General features: G+C 47.7%; 1 protein-coding gene across 1 annotated transcript in view; it reads left to right on the forward strand.

Moving 5' to 3' along the window:
* Window positions 1–23,772, forward strand: part of ryr2a (ryanodine receptor 2a (cardiac)) — a gene marked incomplete at both ends in the record, with an annotated part of 435,130 nt that overhangs the window by 378,003 nt on the left and 33,355 nt on the right. The window contains 10 exons of the mRNA XM_080517507.1: window positions 1,837–1,991; window positions 2,378–2,593; window positions 2,817–3,089; window positions 3,484–3,690; window positions 6,399–6,704; window positions 7,419–7,489; window positions 14,572–14,722; window positions 14,807–14,893; window positions 15,088–15,360; window positions 16,168–16,298. Of these exons, the coding sequence (XP_080373633.1) occupies window positions 1,837–1,991; window positions 2,378–2,593; window positions 2,817–3,089; window positions 3,484–3,690; window positions 6,399–6,704; window positions 7,419–7,489; window positions 14,572–14,722; window positions 14,807–14,893; window positions 15,088–15,360; window positions 16,168–16,298 (1,870 nt within the window). The remainder of the gene's footprint in view (window positions 1–1,836; window positions 1,992–2,377; window positions 2,594–2,816; window positions 3,090–3,483; window positions 3,691–6,398; window positions 6,705–7,418; window positions 7,490–14,571; window positions 14,723–14,806; window positions 14,894–15,087; window positions 15,361–16,167; window positions 16,299–23,772) is intronic.

Raw genomic sequence — 23,772 nt, forward strand, 5'->3', positions numbered from 1 at the left:
TTTATAATCCTTATCCCATACCGTAGTCGGAGCCAGAGCCTGAGTGCATCTGACGTAATTACGTCAATGCTGCTCCGCTGTACACCCCCACGGATTTCAATTTCACGAGCCGTGAAATAACCCGTCATCCAATAGTGAGTCAAAATTTGAAAATGACCTGCAGGGTGAAAAAGTCAAGCAGGAAATGTGCCAGTTCAACTCATTGGACTGAACAGTTTAGGTTTATATTACCAGCCCATGCTTGATCGGCAATCAGACGGAGCTGTCAACAAAGTGGACCATCACTTCAACTTTCTACATGCCTCCAGCTTTAATGTCAACTGTCCTCCAAGATTCCATAGCCACAAAACAGAAATTGAAAACATAACGTGATAGAAACCCTCAGGGTTTACGATATGTCGGCATTGGCACAAGAGAGCAACTGTGCATCATCACTTGTTTCCTGGAACCTTGCCAAAGGTAAGAAACATTTGCTGATGCTGAGTTCATTTGAAAAAAATGCGCAATTACTATGGTTGAAAAAGTTTTAAGTCACAACAAGAAAAGCAAGACGGTGGTTGTGGAGCTGTTAAAGGTGCATTTACACATAAAGATGACAAGTTTGGCACAAATCTCAATTCCTGAGCACAGATCATGATTTTGACCTGAATTCTATGATTCAGGATTGAGGTGTCACGGACAGCTGCGACCGGTGGCGGATCGTCATGAGTCATTATGCACTGTCAGCATTATCGTTCCTGCCTTGTTGCAGCAAATGCACAAAGCTGCATGCTGTGGTGAGCTGCTCTGCACCGGTGTGTATCATTAATCCTTCAGGTATGTGGCGAATCGGAGGAATTTTTTTTTTCAATTAACTTTATTAAATGTTCTCTCATTAAGAATTAATATTTTGTTAAACTCACACATTCATTTGCTTTTCCATACACTGCTGAGATGGATGAGGTGCTGCAGAGCCTCCAGAATGGGCGTAGGGTCGGCACTCGCTGGCAGCAAGGACTCAAACTGCCCAAACTGCAGGCAAGGTCTAAGACATAGATCCTTGAAACCCCATCCTGCAAACTGAGGAACTCTTGATCCTTTTAGATAAAAACATTGGGAGAATTTATTATATTCAGTTGTGGACTTTGCTATGAGAGATGTGTCCAGGGCGCACCACGTAGAGGAAATGAGAATCATTGTCTCAGGTGAATCTGGTGGAGGTGCAGGTGTTCACCCAGGGCATTAAACAAGCCAGGTCCACAACTAGGCTTAAAAATATATGATTCCACACACCCAAGTTATTCTACCAACAGCTGCTGAACAGTTCACCCACCAGATCTCTCAGCATTCAGAGAAATTCCATGGAGTTGATCAGAGAGGAGGATGCTGAAGGATGTGAATGCTGCCATGCTGTATAACACATCAACACACATCACAATTAATCCACATGCTCAATTACAAACATCACGAACAAAGGTGATTCTTATATTCTTGGAAGATTTATTGGCCAAAAAGATGCTCCAGGAATATCAGGAATGTCCGGCCCATTTAAGAACTATATTCAGATGCATTACAAGTTTTGAAAATCCCAGGCTTAAATTATTACTACAACCACGTTGCCTACTACTACTCATAATAATCATGATAACAGTACTAATGGTAACATCAGCTAAAACATCTGCAATTGAAGCAACTTTTATTGACAAATTGAAAAAAAACCCACCACTGTTTTGGCCCTTGGTTTGGCATGATGGTCTGATTTTGGCCCTCGGGGGTGAAATAATTGAGGACCCCTGGTGTACACAGTTTGAATGTAACATTTGAATATACCAGGTTTACACAACTCTTCTATTCAAGGTGTCATCTCTAAAAGGGACTTCCATAAAGCCATGGAGAGCCACAAACACTACACCCAGTCTGAGACTGACTTCCTGCTGTCCTGTGCTGAGACGGACGAGAACGAACTTCTGGATTATGAAGAATTTGTTGAACGCTTTCATGAGCCAGCCAAGGTGAATGGCCAAAGACTCTGTTAAAAATTACTTTGGGGTTTTGTGATGAAGAAATCATATTTTATTTGCACCTCAGTTATTGATACATAAAGTTATGTTTTTCTGTTCAAGATGATTTTGTGTTTTGAGTGGCTGAAAGGTTTTTGTTGCATATTAAGCACATTTTCTGAGCTTATATAATACGATATGTTGGAACCTGAAAGGAACCTGAAAGGAACCTTCTCAGTAGCACAGAGCATGTTTGCATTTTAACATATATTTACTCAGTGCATTTTAATAACTCAAAGCTTACAAAAACTTTGAATTTAAGTGAGCAGATTTATCAGATTTTACATTGACTCATATTTAGAGTAAACACCCTTTCAAACTGAGCTATGGTCTCTCAGGATATCGGCTTCAATGTGGCCGTCCTGCTCACCAACCTGTCAGAGCACATGCCTCATGACTCCCGGCTGCAGACCTTCCTGGAGCTGGCTGAGTCTGTCCTTAACTACTTCCAACCATACCTGGGCCGGATTGAGATCATGGGCAGCGCCAAGCGCATCGAGAGGGTCTACTTTGAGATCAGCGAGTCCAGTCGAACACAGTGGGAGAAACCTCAGGTGAGACTACTGGGGAAGATGGGCCCCATCGCAAGAAAAGAGCCTTAGAAATTTGCTGTGACTTAATATCTTAATTTTTTTAAATAATTTGAAACTTTGATTGTAATTGCAGGATCCTTAGAGGAAAACATGAAAATAAAAAGTAGTTTTTGGTAGATCTGGTTCCTCTGTAATCATTTAGTCAAAATAACTCAAATTCCCCACTTATTCTTCCTCCTCTCAGGTAAAAGAATCTAAACGTCAGTTCATCTTCGATGTGGTGAACGAAGGTGGGGAAAAGGAGAAGATGGAGCTCTTTGTTAATTTCTGTGAAGACACCATTTTTGAGATGCAGCTGGCGGCTCAGATGTCGGATGCTGGCGAGCGCTCCGCAGTGAAAGAGGAGAGCGAGCGGGAGAAACCAGACGAGGAGAACTCAGAGATGGGCTTCTTCTCTCTGACCACTGTCCGCATGGCATTAATGGCTCTTCGGTACAACGTGATACTGCTACTGAAGGTACAGTCATCATTAAGGTACATACTTTAAGGGCTTCCAGGGGGTCAGTAAAAGTCAATCTATAAAGCATATTAAAAACATGCACAGTCCATAAAATATGCACAGTGTCCCTCGCCATACCCTGGAACCCCACCCCCAATCTAAAATCTAAAATGCTTTAGCACAGTAACCAGATCATTGAAGTTGTTTGTTTTAGGATCTGCAATCATCAGAAGATCCTCTCTTTGACACTTTTTCAGGTTTGTAGCGATGTTCAGAAAATGATCTTGTTGATCCCTGCTTGCTCTCTAATGTATGTTGATGAGTGATTGTTTCAAGGGAGCATAGATCAGTAGGTGGATTTGAGATCATTTCACTGAACAGACTCTTGACCTGAAGTTATCCTGGTCTCTAGGTCCTGTCCATGAAGAGCTTGAAGAAGCAGATGAAGAGGATCAAGAACATGACGCTCAAGGACATGGTGACCACACTGGTGTCCTTCTACTGGTCGGTACTGCTGGGCCTTCTCCACGTGTCCTTCAGTGTGGTCCGAGGGTTCTGTAGAATCTTCTACAACACCTTCATGGGAGGAAACCTGGTAGAAGGAGCCAAAACCATAAAGGTTCATATCAAAGCTGTGAAAGAAAAGACAAAAGTGTGCCTATTGATCTCCTTGACAAAATTGCGCCTCTACATTGAACACATGCTAGTCAGTGTTTGCCTTATCTATACATGGTTGCTTCAGTAGGCTGCCAGCATGCACAAGCTCAACACCTCAGGGTTCCTTTCACTAGTTTTTTTTAAAGGTTTATATATTTTCAGTAGGTGAGGCTTGAAGCAGAATCTTACTATAAATGTAGGATATAGCTTGATACCGTCTTGTTGAACTGCTACCTCATCGTGGTGGGGGAGTTTGAGTACCTGAATGATCCTAGGAGCTATGTTGTCGGAGGGGTTTATGCCCCCCAGTAGGGTCTCCCAAGGCAGACAGGTCCAAGGTGATGGGTCAGACTAAAAGCAGTTCAAAACACCCCTATGTACAAACACTGAAAGAGAGGAGAGGCGTCGCCCGGTAAGGCATAACCGGGGCGCCACCCTGGAGCCAGGCCTGGGGTTGGGGCTTGTATGTGAGCACCTGGTGGCCGGGCTCTTGCCCACGGAACCTGGCTGGGCTCAGCCCCTTTGTTAAGGGTTGTTTGGTCTTTGTATTCCCGGAGCAGGAGTCTGATTCACATTGCCGGCAGCAAGTCGGACCTGTTCCCAGTGCACGTTGGCCTCTAGTAGGACTGTCCTTTATCACCGATTCTGTTCATTACCGACATGGACAGAATCTCTAGGCACAGCCAGGGGCAGGAGGGGGTCCGGTTTGGGGACCACAGGATCTCGTCTCTGCTTTTTGCAGATGATCTGGTTCAGTTGGCTCCATCAAGCCTGGACCTTCAGTGTGCACTGGCGCAGTTCTCAGCCGAGTGTGAAGCAGCTGGGATGAAGATCAGCACCTCTAAATCCGAGGCCATGGTTCTCCACCAGAAAAAGGTGTCTTGCCCCCTCCAGGTCGGTGGAGTGCCCTTGTCCCAGGTGGAGGAGTTCAAGTATCTTGGGGTCTTGTTCACGAGTGGGGGGAAGATGGAGCGTGAGATCGACAGGCGGATCGGTGCAGCGTCTGCAGTTATGCAGACGTTGTATCGGTCCGTCGTGGTGAAGAAGGAGCTGAGCCAAAAGACCAAACTCTTGATTTACTGGTCGATCTTCGTTCCTCCCCTCACCTATGGTCATGAACTATGGGTCATGACCGAAAGAACCAGATCCCGGATACAAGCGGCTGAAACTAGCTTCCTCCGTAGGGTGGCTGGGTGTCACCCTTAGAGATAGGGTGAGGAGCTCAGTCACCCTTAGAGATAGGGTGAGGAGCTCAGTCACCCTTAGAGATAGGGTGAGGAGCTCAGTCACCCTTAGAGATAGGGTGAGGAGCTCAGTCACCCTTAGAGATAGGGGGAGGAGCTCAGTCACCCTTAGAGATAGGGGGAGGAGCTCAGTCGCCCTTAGAGATAGGGTGAGGAGCTCAGTCCCCCTTAGAGATAGGGGGAGGAGCTCAGTCACCCTTAGAGATAGGGGGAGGAGCTCAGTCGCCCTTAGAGATAGGGGGAGGAGCTCAGTCCCCCTTAGAGATAGGGGGAGGAGCTCAGTCACCCTTAGAGATAGAGGGAGGAGCTCAGTCACCCTTAGAGATAGGGTGAGGAGCTCAGTCATCCTTAGAGATAGGGGGAGGAGCTCCGTCACCCTTAGAGATAGGGTGAGGAGCTCAGTCACCCTTAGAGATAGGGGGAGGAGCTCAGTCACCCTTAGAGATAGGGGGAGGAGCTCCGTCACCCTTAGAGACAGGGTGAGGAGCTCAGTCACCCTTAGAGATAGGGTGAGGAGCTCAGTCACTCTTAGAGATAGGGGGAGGAGCTCAGTCACCCTTAGAGATAGGGTGAGGAGCTCAGTCACTCTTAGAGATAGGGGGAGGAGCTCAGTCACCCTTAGAGATAGGGTGAGGAGCTCAGTCACCCTTAGAGATAGGGGGAGGAGCTCATCACTCTTAGAGATAGGGTGAGGAGCTCAGTCACCCTTAGAGATAGGGGGAGGAGCTCATCACTCTTAGAGATAGGGTGAGGAGCTCAGTCACCAGGGAGGAGCTTGGAGTAGAGTCACTGCTCCTCCACATCCATGAGAGACAGCTGAGGAGGCTTGGGCATCTGTTTGGGACGCCCCCCAGACGCCTCTCCAGGGAGGTGTTCTGGGCCAAAGTGGGCCCTTGGGCCATAGTTTAGACACCTCTGTGTTTAATAGCCTTCTCCAGGCACTCATCGTCGTAGCATGAGACAGTGACAATGGTCAAACATGTATTATAAACCTTTATTGTACAGGTTTTAATTATCGTATAAACATGATAATTACTGCTCATTGTTTTACAAAATGTTCTATTTTTGTTTATTTAGTATATATATATACTTAGTATATATTTAGTGTGACCTTCCAAAATCACACTTCCACATCAAGTAATTAATAAAATGACAATATTGTTCATTCAACATCAACTTTCTGGAGCTTCAACATTATATACTCTTGAGGTTTTGCACAGTGCTGAACACACTGATCTCTTCCCCAAAAATGCTCTTTGTATATCCAACCTGCTGCTATTTAACCATTAAAGAGAAATATTTCACCAGAAATTTCAGTTTCATCAAAGACAAAGTTTAAAGGATTTTCACATTTCAAGGCCTGCTGTTCTTTCTGAGATGATGAATAACATGCTTTTGAGCTTTCAAATATTCTGTCCTTTCTCAGGTGTCAGAGCTGCTGGCGAACATGCCGGACCCCACCCAGGATGATGTCCGGTGGGAGGGGGAGGATCGGGACAAGAGGCTGACTGACCGCAGCTCTCCGAAAGAGGACCTGGCTGACCTGGCCATGAACACCAGTGAGACTGAGGTGCTCTCTGACATCTTTGGCCTGGACCTGAGGAGGGAGGGGGGCCAGTACAAGATCACCCCCCACAACCCCAACGCCACCCTCACCGAGCTCCTCAACACCCCGCTTCCTGCCCCGACCCCCCCTGCAGAACCCCAACCGAAGCTCAGACACAGGCACCAGGTAAGGCCACCTCAGCTTCAACGCCAGAACAATCTGTTCAGGGGTTTCTTTACATCAGTGGCTCAATCTGTCCTCAATATCAGGCAAATGACATTTTAAAATGAAGAGAGGCAAAAAGTATTCTATTTTTCGAGATCACTTCATCAAAAAACTTTAATATTTGACTGTGTTCAACCAAGACGTCAATGTGCAAATAAGGTTTTATCAGATACATTTAAATGTTATTTTATATTGGCTGGATCTGTTGATAATGTGAGCTGTGTATTTGTCTCACCTCTCTTTTCAAGGACCTTTTGCTTGTCTTTTTTCTAAAGACTCAGCTGGTTAAACAGAGGTTCTATAAATAAATGCGTGTTTTTTTTAACGTTAGAAATCTTTTCAGAAGGGTGTCAATGAAACACACTTTTAAAACCTTTTTGCTCCACCACTGATAATGTAATCTCAACAAGTGTGAAATTTATCTGAGATCCTTATTAATGGCAGCTGATTTACATTCACTGGCACCGGATTGACTCTCATAATTCACTTGATGGTTTTTAGTGAATCACTTAAACATTGACTGTTGTCAGTCCAACACGTGAAGAATAATCAGAAGGTCAAAAAAAAAACTAACCTGGCTGACCTTCACAGGCACTGATGGCTGGAGGGCAGAATAGATGCTACATCTAGCCTGCCTTCATTGTTTTTTTGTAACCTTTCTCTTTGTGTCTCTAGTCGAAGGGTTCATCCTCTGATGAGACGGAAGCAGCTCCTGAGGCTCAATGTGAATCTGTGAAATCATCTGGGTAAGTTCAAGTTAATATCATTCTGTAGTCATTTTTCAAGATATTTCAAACATTTCAGACAGTCCTATCTTTTGTCACATAATGTTAACAAAATTGTTTGCCAACATGGAGTTCCCTTTTAGATAGAACTTTTCCACCAAAAAGAAGCAGGAGCGAGTTCAGGGCCGGTGCCAGAGTCAGTTCTTAAATGAGCACCAACAAAGAACCGGTTCCTTTTCCACCGTAAATGGAGCCAAGGGAAAGCCACGTCATTGCATCACTCCAAAACATTGTACGTCACTGATTTCACCACCCTCGTGCGCATACAGGCATGAGGAGACGGACTGCATTCATGGGTTTGGTCCGGGTCGCTCCATCTTGTCTGGCCTGGATCTTGGATGCAGACCAAAGAGCAAGAAAACATTGAGTCTCCTTGTCGCTCTATTGATGTTTTTTGACATCTGTCTTCCTTTTGTCCGGAGCCATTGAGACAACAAAAAAATAATAATGTGTGAATGAGCTTGGGGCTTACTTTTCAACATTTGGGTATTACATTGTGAATTTCTGCTCCTTTCACTTTATTTCTGGATGTGTCTGAAACATAAGCTTCAAAATCAGAAGGAATGGAGGTGTAGAATGATAGTAGGCAGCTGTACAGCTGTTTATAATGGTAAATTACGTAAACATGCTGTTTAAAGTTCTCTTTCACATGAAGCACCATGAAAAGTCATTTTATGACTAAAATATCCAAGCTTTTATTTACAGTAGGATGTAGTTTGTTTAGTAGTTGCTGATGAACCAAAAGTCTGGCTTCATTATATAGAAGCTCTGTGGGGAGAAAATGATAATGGTGTCACGAATAACGGACAGGACCCAAGTGCAGGACTCTGGAGGCAGGCTGAGTTCAATCTAGTCTTTTATTCACCATGACAGTACAGACCGACGAGTTGCAGGTTGCTCCTTGACCTGAGGAGCACAGCAGACTTGAGCTCCAACACACTGGACAGGACGGACGAGACATGGATAACTAACACATCGATGTCTCACAGACAGGACATATATAGGACATGGTGATGACAGAAATTGGCCCCAGGTGTGGAACGGGACCGCCCAGACCTGTGGCCCACCCAGTCTTAAAGGCAGATCTCAGCCTACCTCCTGACAAATGGGGCTTAACGGAGTACAACGCAACCTCATACAGACCTCAGCCTGCAATATAAACGATATGCGCCACACCTGGAAGTGAAGTTGACTACAATTATGTTATGATGAAAAGTGTGAAAAAAATGACAATGGAAAACTGCTTCTAAATTATATATCTGACACAGCTGACAAGACAGAGCAGGAGCTCTGCACCTCGAGAGGCACGGCTCCGCGATCACAGATAAAATTATCTCGTTCCCTCGCATTATTGACTTGAGGGAGCAAGTTATTATATTGTTCCCACGCATTATTATTTTTTTCTCTATAACCAGTCTGTGTTCTCTCTCTGGGCTCTGTGTTTGCTATGGATTTCAGAATGCTGGTGCAGAATCTCTTCTGCCTCATAGGCTGCGATAATTCCAGCAATAACTCCACCCCCAGCTGATGATATGTCAGATCCTTCTCTGGCCCCGCTCTGGCCCAACAACGATGTTGGTCTGGCTTAGCATCCGTTTAGCTCCTGATAGGCCGGGGCTTTGGTGGTGGAAAGACAAAGACCTGGTGTTAAAACCGGCCCTGGCTCCCAACTAGCCTCTGGTTCTTTCTGGTGGAAAAGGCCCCTGAGACACTTGATATTTCCCAAAATGTATCATGAGAAAGCTCCTGAAAAGTTTAAAAACCATAAAGACTTGAATACCTGATTGAGGCCTCATTTTAAGACTTAGCAGAAACAAAACCTGAGGTATATATAAGCTGCCTGTCCTCGAGGTGACTTCATTCCCAGCCTCTGGCCGTCCGGCTGTGCATGAACAGGAGAGGAGGTGAAGCTTTTAAACAGAAATGAAGAGTGCAGAGGAACAAAGGACATTAATCACAGACACGAGATCAGAGAACGAACAGATCAGGATTTATTATTGTAGCAGCCACATATAGGCTGATTAGCAGCACAGTGAAAAACAGAGAGATGCCAATATAAAACCTGATAAATAACAACCTGGGTCCCTCATCTATAAAATTTGCGTAGGATTCCAACTACAAATGTTTGTGTAAAATGTTTCTGAAAATGGCGCGCACCCTCCCAAAAATGTGGATCTGTAAAACTGTCTGTACGCACATCTGCAAGCACTTTCCTTTCATAGATCCCAGTGTACCTGGAAGGTTGACCGTTCATCTCACGCCCTCAACACGCCCACTTTCTACCATTAATGCTCAATGCAAAGAGCCTCGTCAATATTTTTACTTCTCAATCAGCCTGTTGATCGCCGGCATTTGATGCTAAATGCTGACAGAAAAGATGAAGAAAAGGAATTTGACATAGAGAGAAATAGTCATGGAGGAGGTGGAGGTCAGGAGATGATATTATTTGCTGTCACAGTAGTGGAATCATCAAAGAAAAAACAAATGATCAGCAGTGCATCTTCACCGCTGGAAATTGTGTGAGTCACAGAGAGACCAGTGACTTTAGAGGTGGAGAATAAGAGTCTGATGTGAAGGTGGAGGTCAGAGGAGAGTGACATCATGAGCGAGAGTGAGAGACATCATGAGCGAGAGTGAGAGACATCATGAGCGAGAGTGAGAGACATCATGGGGGAGAGTGAGAGACATCATGGGGGAGAGTGAGAGACATCATGAGCGAGAGTGAGAGACACCATGGGGGAGAGTGAGAGACATCATGAGCGAGAGTGAGAGACATCATGAGCGAGAGTGAGAGACATCATGGGGGAGAGTGAGAGACATCATGAGCGAGAGTGAGAGACATCATGAGCGAGAGTGAGAGACATCATGGGGGAGAGTGAGAGACATCATGGGGGAGAGTGAGAGACATCATGAGCGAGAGTGAGAGACACCATGGGGGAGAGTGAGAGACACCATGGGGGAGAGTGAGAGACACCATGGGGGAGAGTGAGAGACATCATGGGGGAGAGTGAGAGACACCATGGGGGAGAGTGAGAGACACCATGGGGGAGAGTGAGAGACACCATGGGGGAGAGTGAGAGACATCATGAGCGAGAGTGAGAGACACCATGGGGGAGAGTGAGAGACACCATGGGGGAGAGTGAGAGACATCATGAGCGAGAGTGAGAGACACCATGGGGGAGAGTGAGAGACATCATGAGCGAGAGTGAGAGACATCATGAGCGAGAGTGAGAGACATCATGGGGGAGAGTGAGAGACATCATGAGCGAGAGTGAGAGACACCATGGGGGAGAGTGAGAGACATCATGAGCGAGAGTGAGAGACATCATGAGCGAGAGTGAGAGACACCATGGGGGAGAGTGAGAGACATCATGAGCGAGAGTGAGAGACATCATGAGCGAGAGTGAGAGACATCATGGGGGAGAGTGAGAGACATCATGAGCGAGAGTGAGAGACACCATGGGGGAGAGTGAGAGACATCATGAGCGAGAGTGAGAGACATCATGAGCGAGAGTGAGAGACACCATGGGGGAGAGTGAGAGACATCATGAGCGAGAGTGAGAGACATCATGAGCGAGAGTGAGAGACATCATGAGCGAGAGTGAGAGACATCATGGGGGAGAGTGAGAGACATCATGAGCGAGAGTGAGAGACACCATGGGGGAGAGTGAGAGACATCATGAGCGAGAGTGAGAGACATCATAAATAAATAAAACAAGCAAACAAACACAACAACAACAAAAGCAAACAACAACTTGGTTTTGATAATTAACAGAACAATCTCGTCAATGAGGAGTGGAAGTGTGTGTGTGTGTGTGTGTGTGTGTGTGTGTGTGTGTGTGTGTGTGTGTGTGTGTGTGTGTGTGTGTGTGTCCTCTGGATGTGAATGGAACTGTTGTGGGGGGGCTCCAGCACCACCCCGGAGCCCAAGGCCACCAGGGCCGGACGTCGCCACTCCGGCACCCAGCGACCCACCGGATCCAGGGAGGCCCCGACAAACCCCCCCGGAGAGCCACACCCCGACAAACCCCCCCGGAGAGCCTCGCCCCGACAAACCCCCCCGGAGAGCCTCGCCCCAACCCGGAAGGCACCAGACGGAGCGCGCAGAGAGGACCCCCCCCAGGCCAGAGGGGCCCACAGGAGAAGGATAAAGAGTGCAGAGAGGACCCCCCCCCCCCCAGGCCAGAAGGGCCCACAGGAGAAGGATAAAGAGTGCAGAGAGGACCCCCCCCCCCCAGGCCAGAGGGGCCCACAAGAGAAGGATAAAGGGCGCAGAGCCCCGGGCCCCGACCGAGCCGCCAAGCCGGGACCGGCCAGTGCAGCGCCCCCAGGCCACGCGGGCAGGGAGCCCCCCCGGCCCCGACAGTGGAGCCCACCGCACCCCCGGGGGCCATCCCCCCACCACCCCCCCAACCCCGGCGGAACAGAGAAGGCCCCAGCCACCGAACCCCAGACCAGCCCCCCCGCCAGACCAGGAAGAGCGAAGGCCCAGCCAGGAGGACCGGAGGACAGCCACCCCCCACCCCCAGGAGCCCCAGTTTACCCCCCCCCCCCCCCATCCCCATCACCTAATCCCAGCCCACCCACACACTCACACCCAAGCATACGCATACACACACCCAGACATACATACACACCAAGCATACACATACACACACAGACATACATATCTACATATATACAGACATACGTACATACATTTATTTGGTTGGGAGGGGGGGTGCCGCCCACTCCCCAGGCCGCCAGCCAGGCCCCCACCAGGCCACTACGGGATCTCGTCCTCCACCAGTCCAACTGTGAATAGGGAGGGAGAACCACTACCCAGCCCCCCCGGAGGTGCCACGCCCGAGCGAGCGTGCCCCCGCACTCCAGCCGCACTCGCCCCGGAACACGGCGGGACCACAGCGGGAGGTGCTGGGGGGAGCCCCCACCCCCCCATCCACCCTGTGGGGTGTTGGGTGCATGTGGATGTGTGTATTTGTGTTTTGAAGAGGTGGTGCAATGTGTGTGTCTAGGGTGCGGTTGGTGAGAGACATCATGGGGGAGAGTGAGAGACATCATGGGGGAGAGTGAGAGACATCATGGGGGAGAGTGAGAGACACCATGAGCGAGAGTGAGAGACACCATGGGGGAGAGTGAGAGACATCATGGGGGAGAGTGAGAGACACCATGGGGGAGAGTGAGAGACATCATGGGGGAGAGTGAGAGACATCATGGGGGAGAGTGAGAGACACCATGGGGGAGAGTGAGAGACACCATGGGGGAGAGTGAGAGACGTCATGGGGAGAGTGAGAGACATCATGAGCGAGAGTGAGAGACGTCATGGGGGAGAGTGAGAGACACCATGGGGGAGAGTGAGAGACATCATGGGGGAGAGTGAGAGACACCATGGGGGAGAGTGAGAGACATCATGGGGGAGAGTGAGAGACACCATGGGGGAGAGTGAGAGACATTATGGGGGAGAGTGAGAGACATCATGGGGGAGAGTGAGAGACATCATGGGGGAGAGTGAGAGACACCATGGGGGAGAGTGAGAGACATCATGGGGGAGAGTGAGAGACATCATGGGGGAGAGTGAGAGACACCATGGGGGAGAGTGAGAGACATCATGGTTGTGACAGCCAGCGGGTGTCAGTGTTGGAGAAGGAAGGAGGCCTTTTGCTGGAGACACAGCAGACCGATACAGTTCCGCTTTATCTGTTTATTAAATGTCTGAATTAGATCTTAGAACAGGGACGGTGAAAAGGCTCAGTGGACTCTGTGTTCTCTCCTCGGTCACTGTGGATTTGGGGCGGAGGGAGGGGGAGGTCGTCTGTCTGCAGCAGCAGTGCGTCCAGAGGGCGTGGTGTACCCGCGCATTCACAATGCAGCTTTATGCATGGCTGTCACCGCGCTATTTATGTGCTTACTCTGAAATGAGACTGATCGTTACACACTTTGGAACAATTGATAGTCAGTCAGTTCTATCCACTGCTCTGTATCATTTAAAGATGGAAGTTTGACATATGAACATGGAGCTGATTCAGTAGTAATGTTCCATTAAACAAACATCGATACCACTGCAGCTTGAATGTTTATGATTATGTGAACTCTGATATTTGAAGACAATAAATGTATGAGATGAATCTGACTTCAATTCTCCACCTCACCATTTCCCCTGTCTCCAAAATGTGCATGTTCAAGATCCAAAGTTTGCGTACGTATACATACATTCTCCTGCAAATGCGCCCTTTTTAGATCACTAATGTTGCGTGGGGAGTGGCGTACGCATCTTTCAGGACGTTTTGTGCCTCAGCAACCTTTATAAATGAGGCCCCTGGATTCCCAAAAGAAATGATACAGTTTTGTAGCCTAGTCTCAGTCCTCGTGTCTCCGAATATTCAACTGGAGGAAGGTTTACAAGTCAGCAGTTCCAGGATGGGACAATCCCTGCAGACACTTCTCAGCTCTGAAACTGTATGCGCACTGGCACGAGAAAGACCAGCTAATAACCTGGAGGAGTGACTTTGTTTGTCAGGTGACAGTTTTCCGAACGATAAAACAAAAAATGGATTCTGTAAAGGCACCATGAAGAAAAGGTGTCATTCAGGTTGTTCATCTGGAAACAGAGCCATAAAAAACCTGTTCATCCTTTCAGTGGTTTGTCCTTTGATCTCAGTGGGCTCAGAGGTTTACGTGTTTTCTTCTCACATCAATGCTTGTGTCTTTACCTTTTGTAATCTGAAGTTGGGGTCTGAGTTCTCACAGTACTTGATAAAATCATCTCAATGGGACCTTGGCTGTGTATGGAGCAGGCCCCTTGAGCTGGCTGATGTGGGAACAAGCTCCTGTCATCCAAACAAGAAGCAGCAAATTGGGATTCAACCTTTTGCTATAACTCAACAAAATGCTGTTGCAAATGAAAAAAACAGGAAATATATGAGCCATTCCTTCAAGCAGAGTAATACAAATCCATTTCTTTGTTCATTAGCAGTTAGCGTGATAAAGCCTGTGCCCTGTGTTTTAGATTATCTGTGTTGTGTGTGGACTGTTTGTGCTTTCAGAGGTGGAGCTGTGGACAAACAAGAGAAACAACAGAAGAATGACAAGATGAAACCCAAAGTGAGACGACACCACACCTCCAGGTCAGATGAGCTGGACCTGCAGGAGTCGGCCTTCTTAAAGAAGATCATCGCCTACCAGAGGAAACTGCTGGTGAGCACCATGGCTCCTCTGTGACCTCTGTCACTGCTGGGTACTGTCATCTGTAATCAGAGGAGCCTCTTCACTGTCTCACAGAACTACTTTGCCAGAAACTTCTACAACATGAGGATGCTCGCGCTCTTTGTGGCCTTTGCCATAAACTTCATCCTCCTCTTCTATAAGGTAACATTAGAAGCTCACTTTAACTTGAAATAACTTTCAATATTTATTTGAAAGGTAAATATTGAAATTTAATATTAAGGATTTTGGTTTATGGTTTAATTCAAGCTTTAAATAACTGTTGCGTTTACGTTTCACACTGTGCTTTTTTGTAATATACAATATGTTGGATTTAACACAGATTATTTCTCCACCAGGTTTCTACATCCTCACCTGTAGTGGAGGAGAGGCAGGTGGTGTTTCCCAGCAGCCACCTGGACAGCAGCATGCAGTGGAACCCCCTGAACAGAGACACAATAGAAGCCAAGGAAGAGGGGGCGGAAGGCGCAGGTGGCGAGCCTCTGAAGCCTGTCACAGTGCGCTTCGTCCTGGAGGAGAGCAGCGGATACATGGAGCCCATGTTACGCATCCTGGCCATCCTGCACACTGTCATCTCCTTCTTCTGCATCATTGGATACTATTGTCTGAAGGCAGGGGGCGCACGCACACACACACGCATGCACACACACACGCACACACACACGCATGCACACATGCACGCACACACACACGCACACACACACGCACGCACACACGCACGCACACACGCACGCACACACCCACACACACACACACCAACGCCAATCAATCATTGTTAAGAAAGAATAGGTGTTTAATATGAAGTAAATCAAAAACAAGTGCAACAAGTTTGAGATTTCCTCATGCACACAAGCTTCACATCCTCCTCCAATGCTTCTTTTTCACTTCAGTTCCAAACCAACACTGACAAAATATTGTGTTGTGAAATGATGTTTGAACGGTTTGAGAAGACAATCATTAGCAACATGACATAGTTCACCTTCAGTGTCTTTAAAGTCTTTCATACATGTGCTGGACCTCACAGTGGAGCAGTGATTAGCCCTCCCATATCACAGTGAGAAGGTTCACATACCCACAGAGACAGTTTGCATGTTCTCCCTGTGTGTGTGTGTGTGTGTGTGTGTGTGTGTGTGTGTGTGTGTGTGTGTGTGTGTGTGTGTGTGTGTGTGTGTGTGTGTGTGTGTGTGTGTGTGTGTGTGTGTGTGTGTGCGCGTGTGTGTGCGCGTGCGCGTGCACGTGCGCGTGCGTGTGCGTGTGTGTGTGTGTGTCCAAAAACATGCACCATGGTTCACTGAGCAAGGCCCTTGTCACCCACCTACTCCCCCAAACACCGCGGCGGCTGCTGATGGGTCAATCTGGTAAAGAAGCTTCTTCAAGGGATCAGTACAGGATGATTGTTCTTCTTGTGTTGGCTGCAGGTTCCCTTGGTGATCTTTAAGCGTGAAAAAGAGGTGGCGAGGAAGCTTGAGTTTGATGGACTTTACATTACAGAGCAACCGTCTGAGGAAGACATCAAAGGACAGTGGGACAGACTGGTGATCAACACTCAGTGAGTTCCCAACGTCTCTGACAGGATGAATGTGTATGTGCTATTCGCCCACGGAGTTCATGTGTCAATGGATAATGGATGTTTGAAGATGTGAGTGATAGCAGATCTCCATGCTCTGATACCATCTTTATTATTAGATCAGTTACTATTTTACGATATCAATATTTACTTTGTAGTTATTAGTTTTAGGTATCCATGTATTAGGCGTTTTTTTTTATCCATTATTTATCTGCTGTTTCCTGCTGGTCAACCCAGTCTCACTGCAACTTGTGTAATACCTACATTTGTGCACAGCTGAAAGATGCAGTCATTTCACCAAACGGCTCTGAAATAGTGACGTGGGTACGTTTCATCTGTCAATAGTGGGCTGACTTCAGGTCACATGATTGCAGTTTGTCCTGACATGAAGAAAAGACATTGTCGACATCCCTTTTATTTTCAGTGGAAATTGCTATATTTTAAAGATACGTTGCTAAAGATACAAAAGCTTTGATAGCTTTTCTAGTGATATCTATTCAGTTCATGTATACAGTCCATACTTTTTCATGTCAACGTATATTCTTTCATCTTTCTCAACAAACTGAAGTTGTCTGGTTGCTATGGTGATGCTAAGGCCACTAACAATGAACCGGAGGAAGTTAATGTTTTGTCAGTGCTTTAAAACAAGATTAATTTTACCACAAATATGCTTCTATACATTAAAAAAGGACTTGTTTCGATTTTGAAACAATGAAACTTTTAAAAATTAAGGAAACAGAAATTTTGCCACAATACAAACTAAAAGAACAACAATATAGAATTTACATGCAACTGTTAATACAATGTGTGATTTATGTAATATTTAAGATAAACATAACAATTTAATACCATCTTTTAAAAGAGGTTTGATTTGACCACAAACAAATCCAGTATGACAAATGGTTTTCTGTTCAATTTTTCTTTATATACATTGCTCAAAAAAACCTAAAGGGAACACCTGAACAACACAATGTAACTCCAAGTATATGAAACGTGTCCACGTAGGAATCAACACTAATTGTGAATCAATTTCACCTGTTATTGTTCAAATGAAACAGACAACATGAGGAAATGAGAGGCAATTATCAAGACAAGTCCTATAAAGCAGTGGTTCTGCAGCTGGTGACCACAAACCATGATGCTGTTCTCCTGGTTCCTGGCTGAGGTTCTGCTCACTTTAGAACGTTGTTAGAGTTTCAGTCCTGGAGGAGCAGGAGGAGGAGACGACCAACACAAGCTGCTCAAGTTGTGCAGCTCATCCAAGATGGAACATCAATGAGCTGTGGCAAGAAGGTTTGCTGTGTCTCCCTGAACAGTGTCCAGAGCATGGAGGACATACCAGGAGACAGGCCAGGACACCAGGAGACATGGAGGACATACCAGGAGACAGGCCAGGACACCAGGAGACATGGAGGACATACCAGGAGACAGGCCAGGACACCAGGAGACATGGAGGACATACCAGGAGACAGGCCAGGACACCAGGAGACATGGAGGACATACCAGGAGACAGGCCAGGACACCAGGAGACATGGAGGACATACCAGGAGACAGGCCAGGACACCAGGAGACATGGAGGACATACCAGGAGACAGGCCAGGACACCAGGAGACATGGAGGACATACCAGGAGACAGGCCAGGACACCAGGAGACATGGAGGACATACCAGGAGACAGGCCAGGACACCAGGAGACATGGAGGACATACCAGGAGACAGGCCAGGACACCAGGAGACATGGAGGACATACCAGGAGACAGGCCAGGACACCAGGAGACATGGAGGACATACCAGGAGACAGGCCAGGACACCAGGAGACATGGAGGGGGGGTAGGAGGGCAACAAGCCAGCAGCAGGACTGCTACCTCCTCCTTTGTCCAACACTCTGCAGGGTCACTGGTATTACCAGAGAGCAGCAATTGACAGATTAGCAGATTGGCCATTGGCGTTGTTGGGCCTGGAATCTATGCTCTCCCCCAAGCAGTTCTCCCCCAGAAGAACATGCTGCAAGAACAATGGGAAGGTAATAAAACAGCATGGAGGGAGGAGAGGGCCGCAAGCCCCAGGTTGGAAAAGCCCTATCATTGTTCGAACCCGACCTGGACACAGCAGGTGTCTGAAATTCAGACTTGGTCAAACCAGCTCACCACCAGCTCGCCCTCCGCTTCTCAAACTCGGTCTCCAAGCAAGGAGCACGTCTCTGCAGCATCGGGAGACCAAAACCCTATTTCTACCACACAAAAAGTGCGGGCATGGACAGGTATAGTCCATTACGGTTCAGGTTTCCACCGCAAGAATCAGTGATTTTCCCGAAACAACCACTCCAAAGGCAGTCGCTTTTCCGCCCCCCCCCCCCCCCCCCCCCCCCCCCCCTTGGTCAGGGTACCAGGACCATGGAACAGGTCTGAGTTTAAGGAGCCCTCCGCTGATTGGTCAGTGGTTTACTACATCCCTTAATATTTTAATATGTCGGCTGGATGAATCCTCGGCTGTTTTTTTCTTCTTTTCTTTGCTGCTCAATTTTCGTGTTGGTCTTGAAAGAGTGGACGAGGGGCAGGGGGAGACCGAGGCTCGGGACTTTGCATCGCGTCAGAGCTTTCTGTTCGCAGATTCTCGTCCACGCTGCCGGTTGCGCTGCCGGTGCGCCATGCCAGGTCTATCTTTGCATCGCGTCTGAGGTTTCTGTTCAAACGCGGTCAGCGCCGCTGCATCGCATTTCAACAGAAAGCTCGGACGAGATGCATCACGTCCACGCTGCCAGTGGTCGGGCATAAGGCGCAGTGCGGGGACAGACCGTGGATGCAATGCAAAGAGACGCTTGGAGCAGCCTCCATGTTCCGGCGCGGTGGACAAAACGGGATGAATGTCAGACAATGCAGGGGGGCAGGATGGGCAATCATAACCGGTCATGATTGCTGCGGATTGCCAGATTTTTAAACTGTCAAAACATTTGCCCAGGAACCCACAGCGAGGACGAGAACCTTGATAAAATGGGATGACTGTCACAAAACGCAGCAGCACGTAATTGGCCATTATAGAACTTGGAGCTGGTAGTGGGACGGTAAGCTTCTGTATTTCCTAGCACACCATGGTTTATTTAAATGTAATTACGTCCTGTTGCGTGTATTGCTCATTCCAGCACGATTGTTTTGTGGTTGTTTCACGGTTGCTTCGCATTTTATCACATTGCGCCGGGCTTCGTCATAGTTCGGCAGATCACAAGAAACTCCATTCAGATGGAGGTTATCAGAGAGCAGGAAGTCTGTCCTGGGTCTCCACCATGTGCTGGAGAACAATGGAACATGGAAGCTAGTCTTTAGCGTCTGCTTCCTGTGTGTCTCTGCTAAAGGACCATTTCTAGAATGACTTGATGTGAATGAGACTTGCTTTGTAAAACGTCAGGAGTCGTCAGATGGTGTTCAGTTACTGTGTGATGTTGTCTTTGATGTGATTTGATTTGATTTGAATCATTTATTGTCATTGTACAGGTACAGGCACAGGTACAACGAAATTGCATTCACATAGAAAGTTTTGGGGAAAGAAGGACACATGAGGTGAGGAGAGGAGGGAAAAAAAGTCAGATTAAAGACTGTGTTCTGAGGAGACAGTCTGTAATTGGGAAAAAAAACCACCTCGGGCACATTTAGCATCAACACAGACAGGTTACAACATATTTCTCCAGACAGCACCTGGGATATGTGAAGGCTAATTTTGCAGCCCGCCGCTAAGAGGAGGTTTTTCAGGTGCACAGCCCCTCGGGCGCACAGCCGCCCTCTTCCAGCGGCCTCTGCTGGTGGTTGGGGGGAGGGGCACGGCGATTACGGTGAAGGTCCTGGTAAAATTTCAGAGGCAAAAATGTCCGGGGAGGGGAGGAGGGGAGGAGGTTAGGAAGGCCGGGGGCGGGGGGGGGGCTTCTTTCCACACACACATCCAGGAGAGGTGAAGACAAAACACAGCCTTGGCGACTGGGTGTCTGGGAGTCTGGATTGTAGATTAGGATTGTTTTCTTTCAGGCGATTCAGCTTTATCTGTCCACCTTGAGTGTCTCTGGTCTTCATGCTGCTCCAATTGTGGCAAGATTTAGCTTCCCAACCGAGTTCGAATATCCTCCAAGATGGATCCAATTTCGCGTAAACGTTCAAGAGTCGTACTCTTGAGTTGGTTTATCACATGAGTCTGAGCGTACAAAGCTCGGCACAGTCCTTCAGTGACGACAGGCTGCCTTCCCAATGCGGCTGCTAGCGTCTTCTACACTTTGAGATAGATCAGAAAGCCTCCAGCTCCAATCAGCAGCATACCTGCTATCATGAATCCCAATATGTAGAGGTCCTCCACATCCTCCATGGAAAGAATGGCCAAACACAGGGACCTCCAGGAACCCCAGGAACCTCCAGGGACCTCCAGGAACCCCCAGGGACCTCCAGGGACCCCAGGGACCCCAGGGACCTCCAGGGACCTCCAGGAACCCCAGGAATCCAGCATGTACCCGGCTGCAAACGTCCCATCAGGACATGCAGGCTCTCCTTTGCTGATCTTCGTGTCGTAAAAATTTGGTCGATCACATTCAAAGACCAGCTGATCAATTCCATGGTTCCGGTTAAATTCGGATGCGGGTCTGAAGAGATTCTCTTGATAGATCTGACACAAGACAGTACAGGACGGAGCAGCAAGCGGGGAAGACGAGGGGGAGAGGAGAGAAGAGAGAAGCGTCCGCCTTCGCTGAGAAGCGGAAGAAGACGCTTCCCCCCAGGCATTCAGCCAGTCACTGATTGGTTGAAGCTCTCAGGATTTGACACCTCCGAATCCACACGTGGAACAAAAGGCTGCGAAACCAGTCTACGCTCTCTCTTGCAAGACTTGACCCCGAGTAGGTGGGTTGCTGAATGGGTTTCCGCCATTGTTGCTGAATCACATTCCTGGGTCAGATGTGTATGATGTGATATGTGTAAGGTTGTGAGTTAACTAGTTAGTAAAGCAAAGATTAGCATGCAGACCCTGTGTCTGTGGCAGAGCTAACGTTGGTTTACAGGTTGATAACGGCTCCTAATATCATTATCTATAGAACTCAATCACTGTAACAGAATCAACACATCTTCATAAAGTTAAACAGTTCTATCATAGCATCAGGTTTAACTAATCTCAGGTAAAGCCCAGTTGTTGTTACCACTTCCTTGAAGGAGTTCAGTTGTTGTCCTGCTGGAGGGAAGCTGGTGTCTTCTCCTGTAGTTAGCACCTCCTGCTAACTGTGGTTGCTGGTTCTGCAGGCTGAGGAGAAGAAGATGAAGTTGATGTTTCAGGAGTCCTTCTTTGCAGCTCCTGGTTGTTCCTTTTGTCCAGACTGAGGAGCTGGTCGCTCAGGTCTGTGATGGTTTTCCTGCTGGTTGAGGAAAACACAAAGAAGTTCTGTGAGGCGTCGTTTCCCTGGTCCGTCCTGGAGGAACTGCTTGGTTTTCCTGGTTGATGGGAGATCAGACTCTGGGTGCTGGTCTCTGGACCAGGGGAAGGTCTGACCCTCGTGGTGGGTCAGCAGAGGAGTTGAGGAGTGAAGGCCCTGGTTGCTGGTCTCTGGTGTTAGCTGGATGCTAACGCTGGGTGTGTGTTAGCTGGATGCTAACGCTGGGTGAGTTGAGCTGCTGGGAAGCTGCTCTTCAGCAACCCACCTACTCGGGGTCGAGTCTTGCACGATAGAGCGTAGACTGGTTTCGCAGCCTTTTGTTCCACGTGTGGATTCGGAGGTGTCGAATCCTGAGAGCTTCAACCAATCAGTGACTGGCTGAATGCGTCTTGTGAGCAGAAGGGGGGGGAGGAGGGTCCTGCAAAAGGTCCCCCCCCCACTCGGTGTGATGGTCAATCACATACCTGTGTCAGAATTCATGTATCATGACTGCGTATCATGACAAATGAATATTGTCTTTCCCCAGAAATGAACAAACTTTCTGTGGTCGTGTGAGGTCCCAATAGGTGTATGGTAGCCATTTCATCATGCACAATCGTGGGTTATCCAAGCGTGTGACAGTTTGGGGCCCCAACGCACAATGTTCTACTTCAGTCTACCACAGCGCACACGGTTTGTGAGGAAGTATAAAGCCGAGGCTGGCAGGAGTAGTTTCAGTCAAGTCGGAGCGATCAACGAGAGCGTAGTAAATCAACCATGGGTTACACAAATTGCAAAATGCAAAAACACTTTTAAGCTGTGTAGGCCTCATATGTGTCGTTATTTATTTCATAAATGACCTGTATGAGGACTACATGCAACACAATTTAAAACAACAAAAATATGCACAAGAGCACATCTCCCTTCCTGCCTCCCTCCCTTCTCTCTTTTTTTCTCCTCGCAGCTTTCCACACCTGTGGTGCTGAAAGACGCACAACGACCTGGCCGCACAGCAGCTGATTGAGTTTTTAGTTCAACAAGCAAATAGAATAAGTGAGCTACAGTTACCAAAATCAGTCCCAGTGCAAATAAGCTCATGTGACATAAATCTCATCTTACCTTTACACAGAATCAGCATCTTTCCGTTAACTTCAACAATGTTGAGAACTTGAACTATTTACAATCCCTTGAAGCCAGGTTAGCTGGCTAATACCTGAATGAATCCAACCTCCCCAACAACTGTCGGTGAGGTCTGAAAGTGACGGACGTCAGTCCGTTTCTGCTCAGGCAAGAGCGCACATACATGATGCTGGAAAGTAGCACGGCACGTCTGCGTTGGCAAATTAAATGATGCCGATTGGACAAAAAAATAATAGATGCCCATTGAATGTCAATTATTTATTTTGGCTATTTAATTATTAGAGCGAGAGAGAGCTGTTTTCACAATATTAAAAACTTGCCAAATGTAGACAAAAGCAGCCCAAATTTTCATCACCAGCCTAATCTGGCAACCCTGCCCTTGGGGGCATAAACTTGCTTAAAAATAGCCCAGCCTCCAGTTTCATCTGTAAAAATCCATACAACACAATGTGCGACGCCTTCCTCAGAACACAACAGACGTGATTGGATCCAGCAGAACGTGACACCCCTTGAGGAAACACGCTTGCATCCGTGATGGACCGTGGGATGAACCGCAGTGCGCTTTGGAGCCTCCGGATTACAGCTGCCACTTCCTCTCATGGACGATGAGGACACTTGTAAAGACTGGGAAAAAAAAACTGGGCCCCACATCCTATGGTGCACCCTGTTCTGGGCAAACGGGGCTGCCGTGAACGTAGTGCAAACGTACCTTAACAAGGCTGCCCAGACAAAGCTCTCTTACTTGGCTGTTGTGTTTTTCAGCGCTGCTTGCGGTGCTGTGTGGTTCTGTGAGGCCGCGGTAACTTGTCCGTTATTACTGGGTTCAGTGTCCAGAACCAGACTTGGACCTTGCGCTCAGCCGCAGGAGCAATGGATCACTGTGCAGCTGGAGGAGAGGAGATGAGGCTGCAGCGGTGCGGATCCCGTTGAAGAAAAGATGAAA

Source organism: Blennius ocellaris (assembly GCF_963422515.1).
Source record: "Blennius ocellaris genome assembly, chromosome: 21".
NCBI lineage: Eukaryota > Metazoa > Chordata > Actinopteri > Blenniiformes > Blenniidae > Blennius > Blennius ocellaris.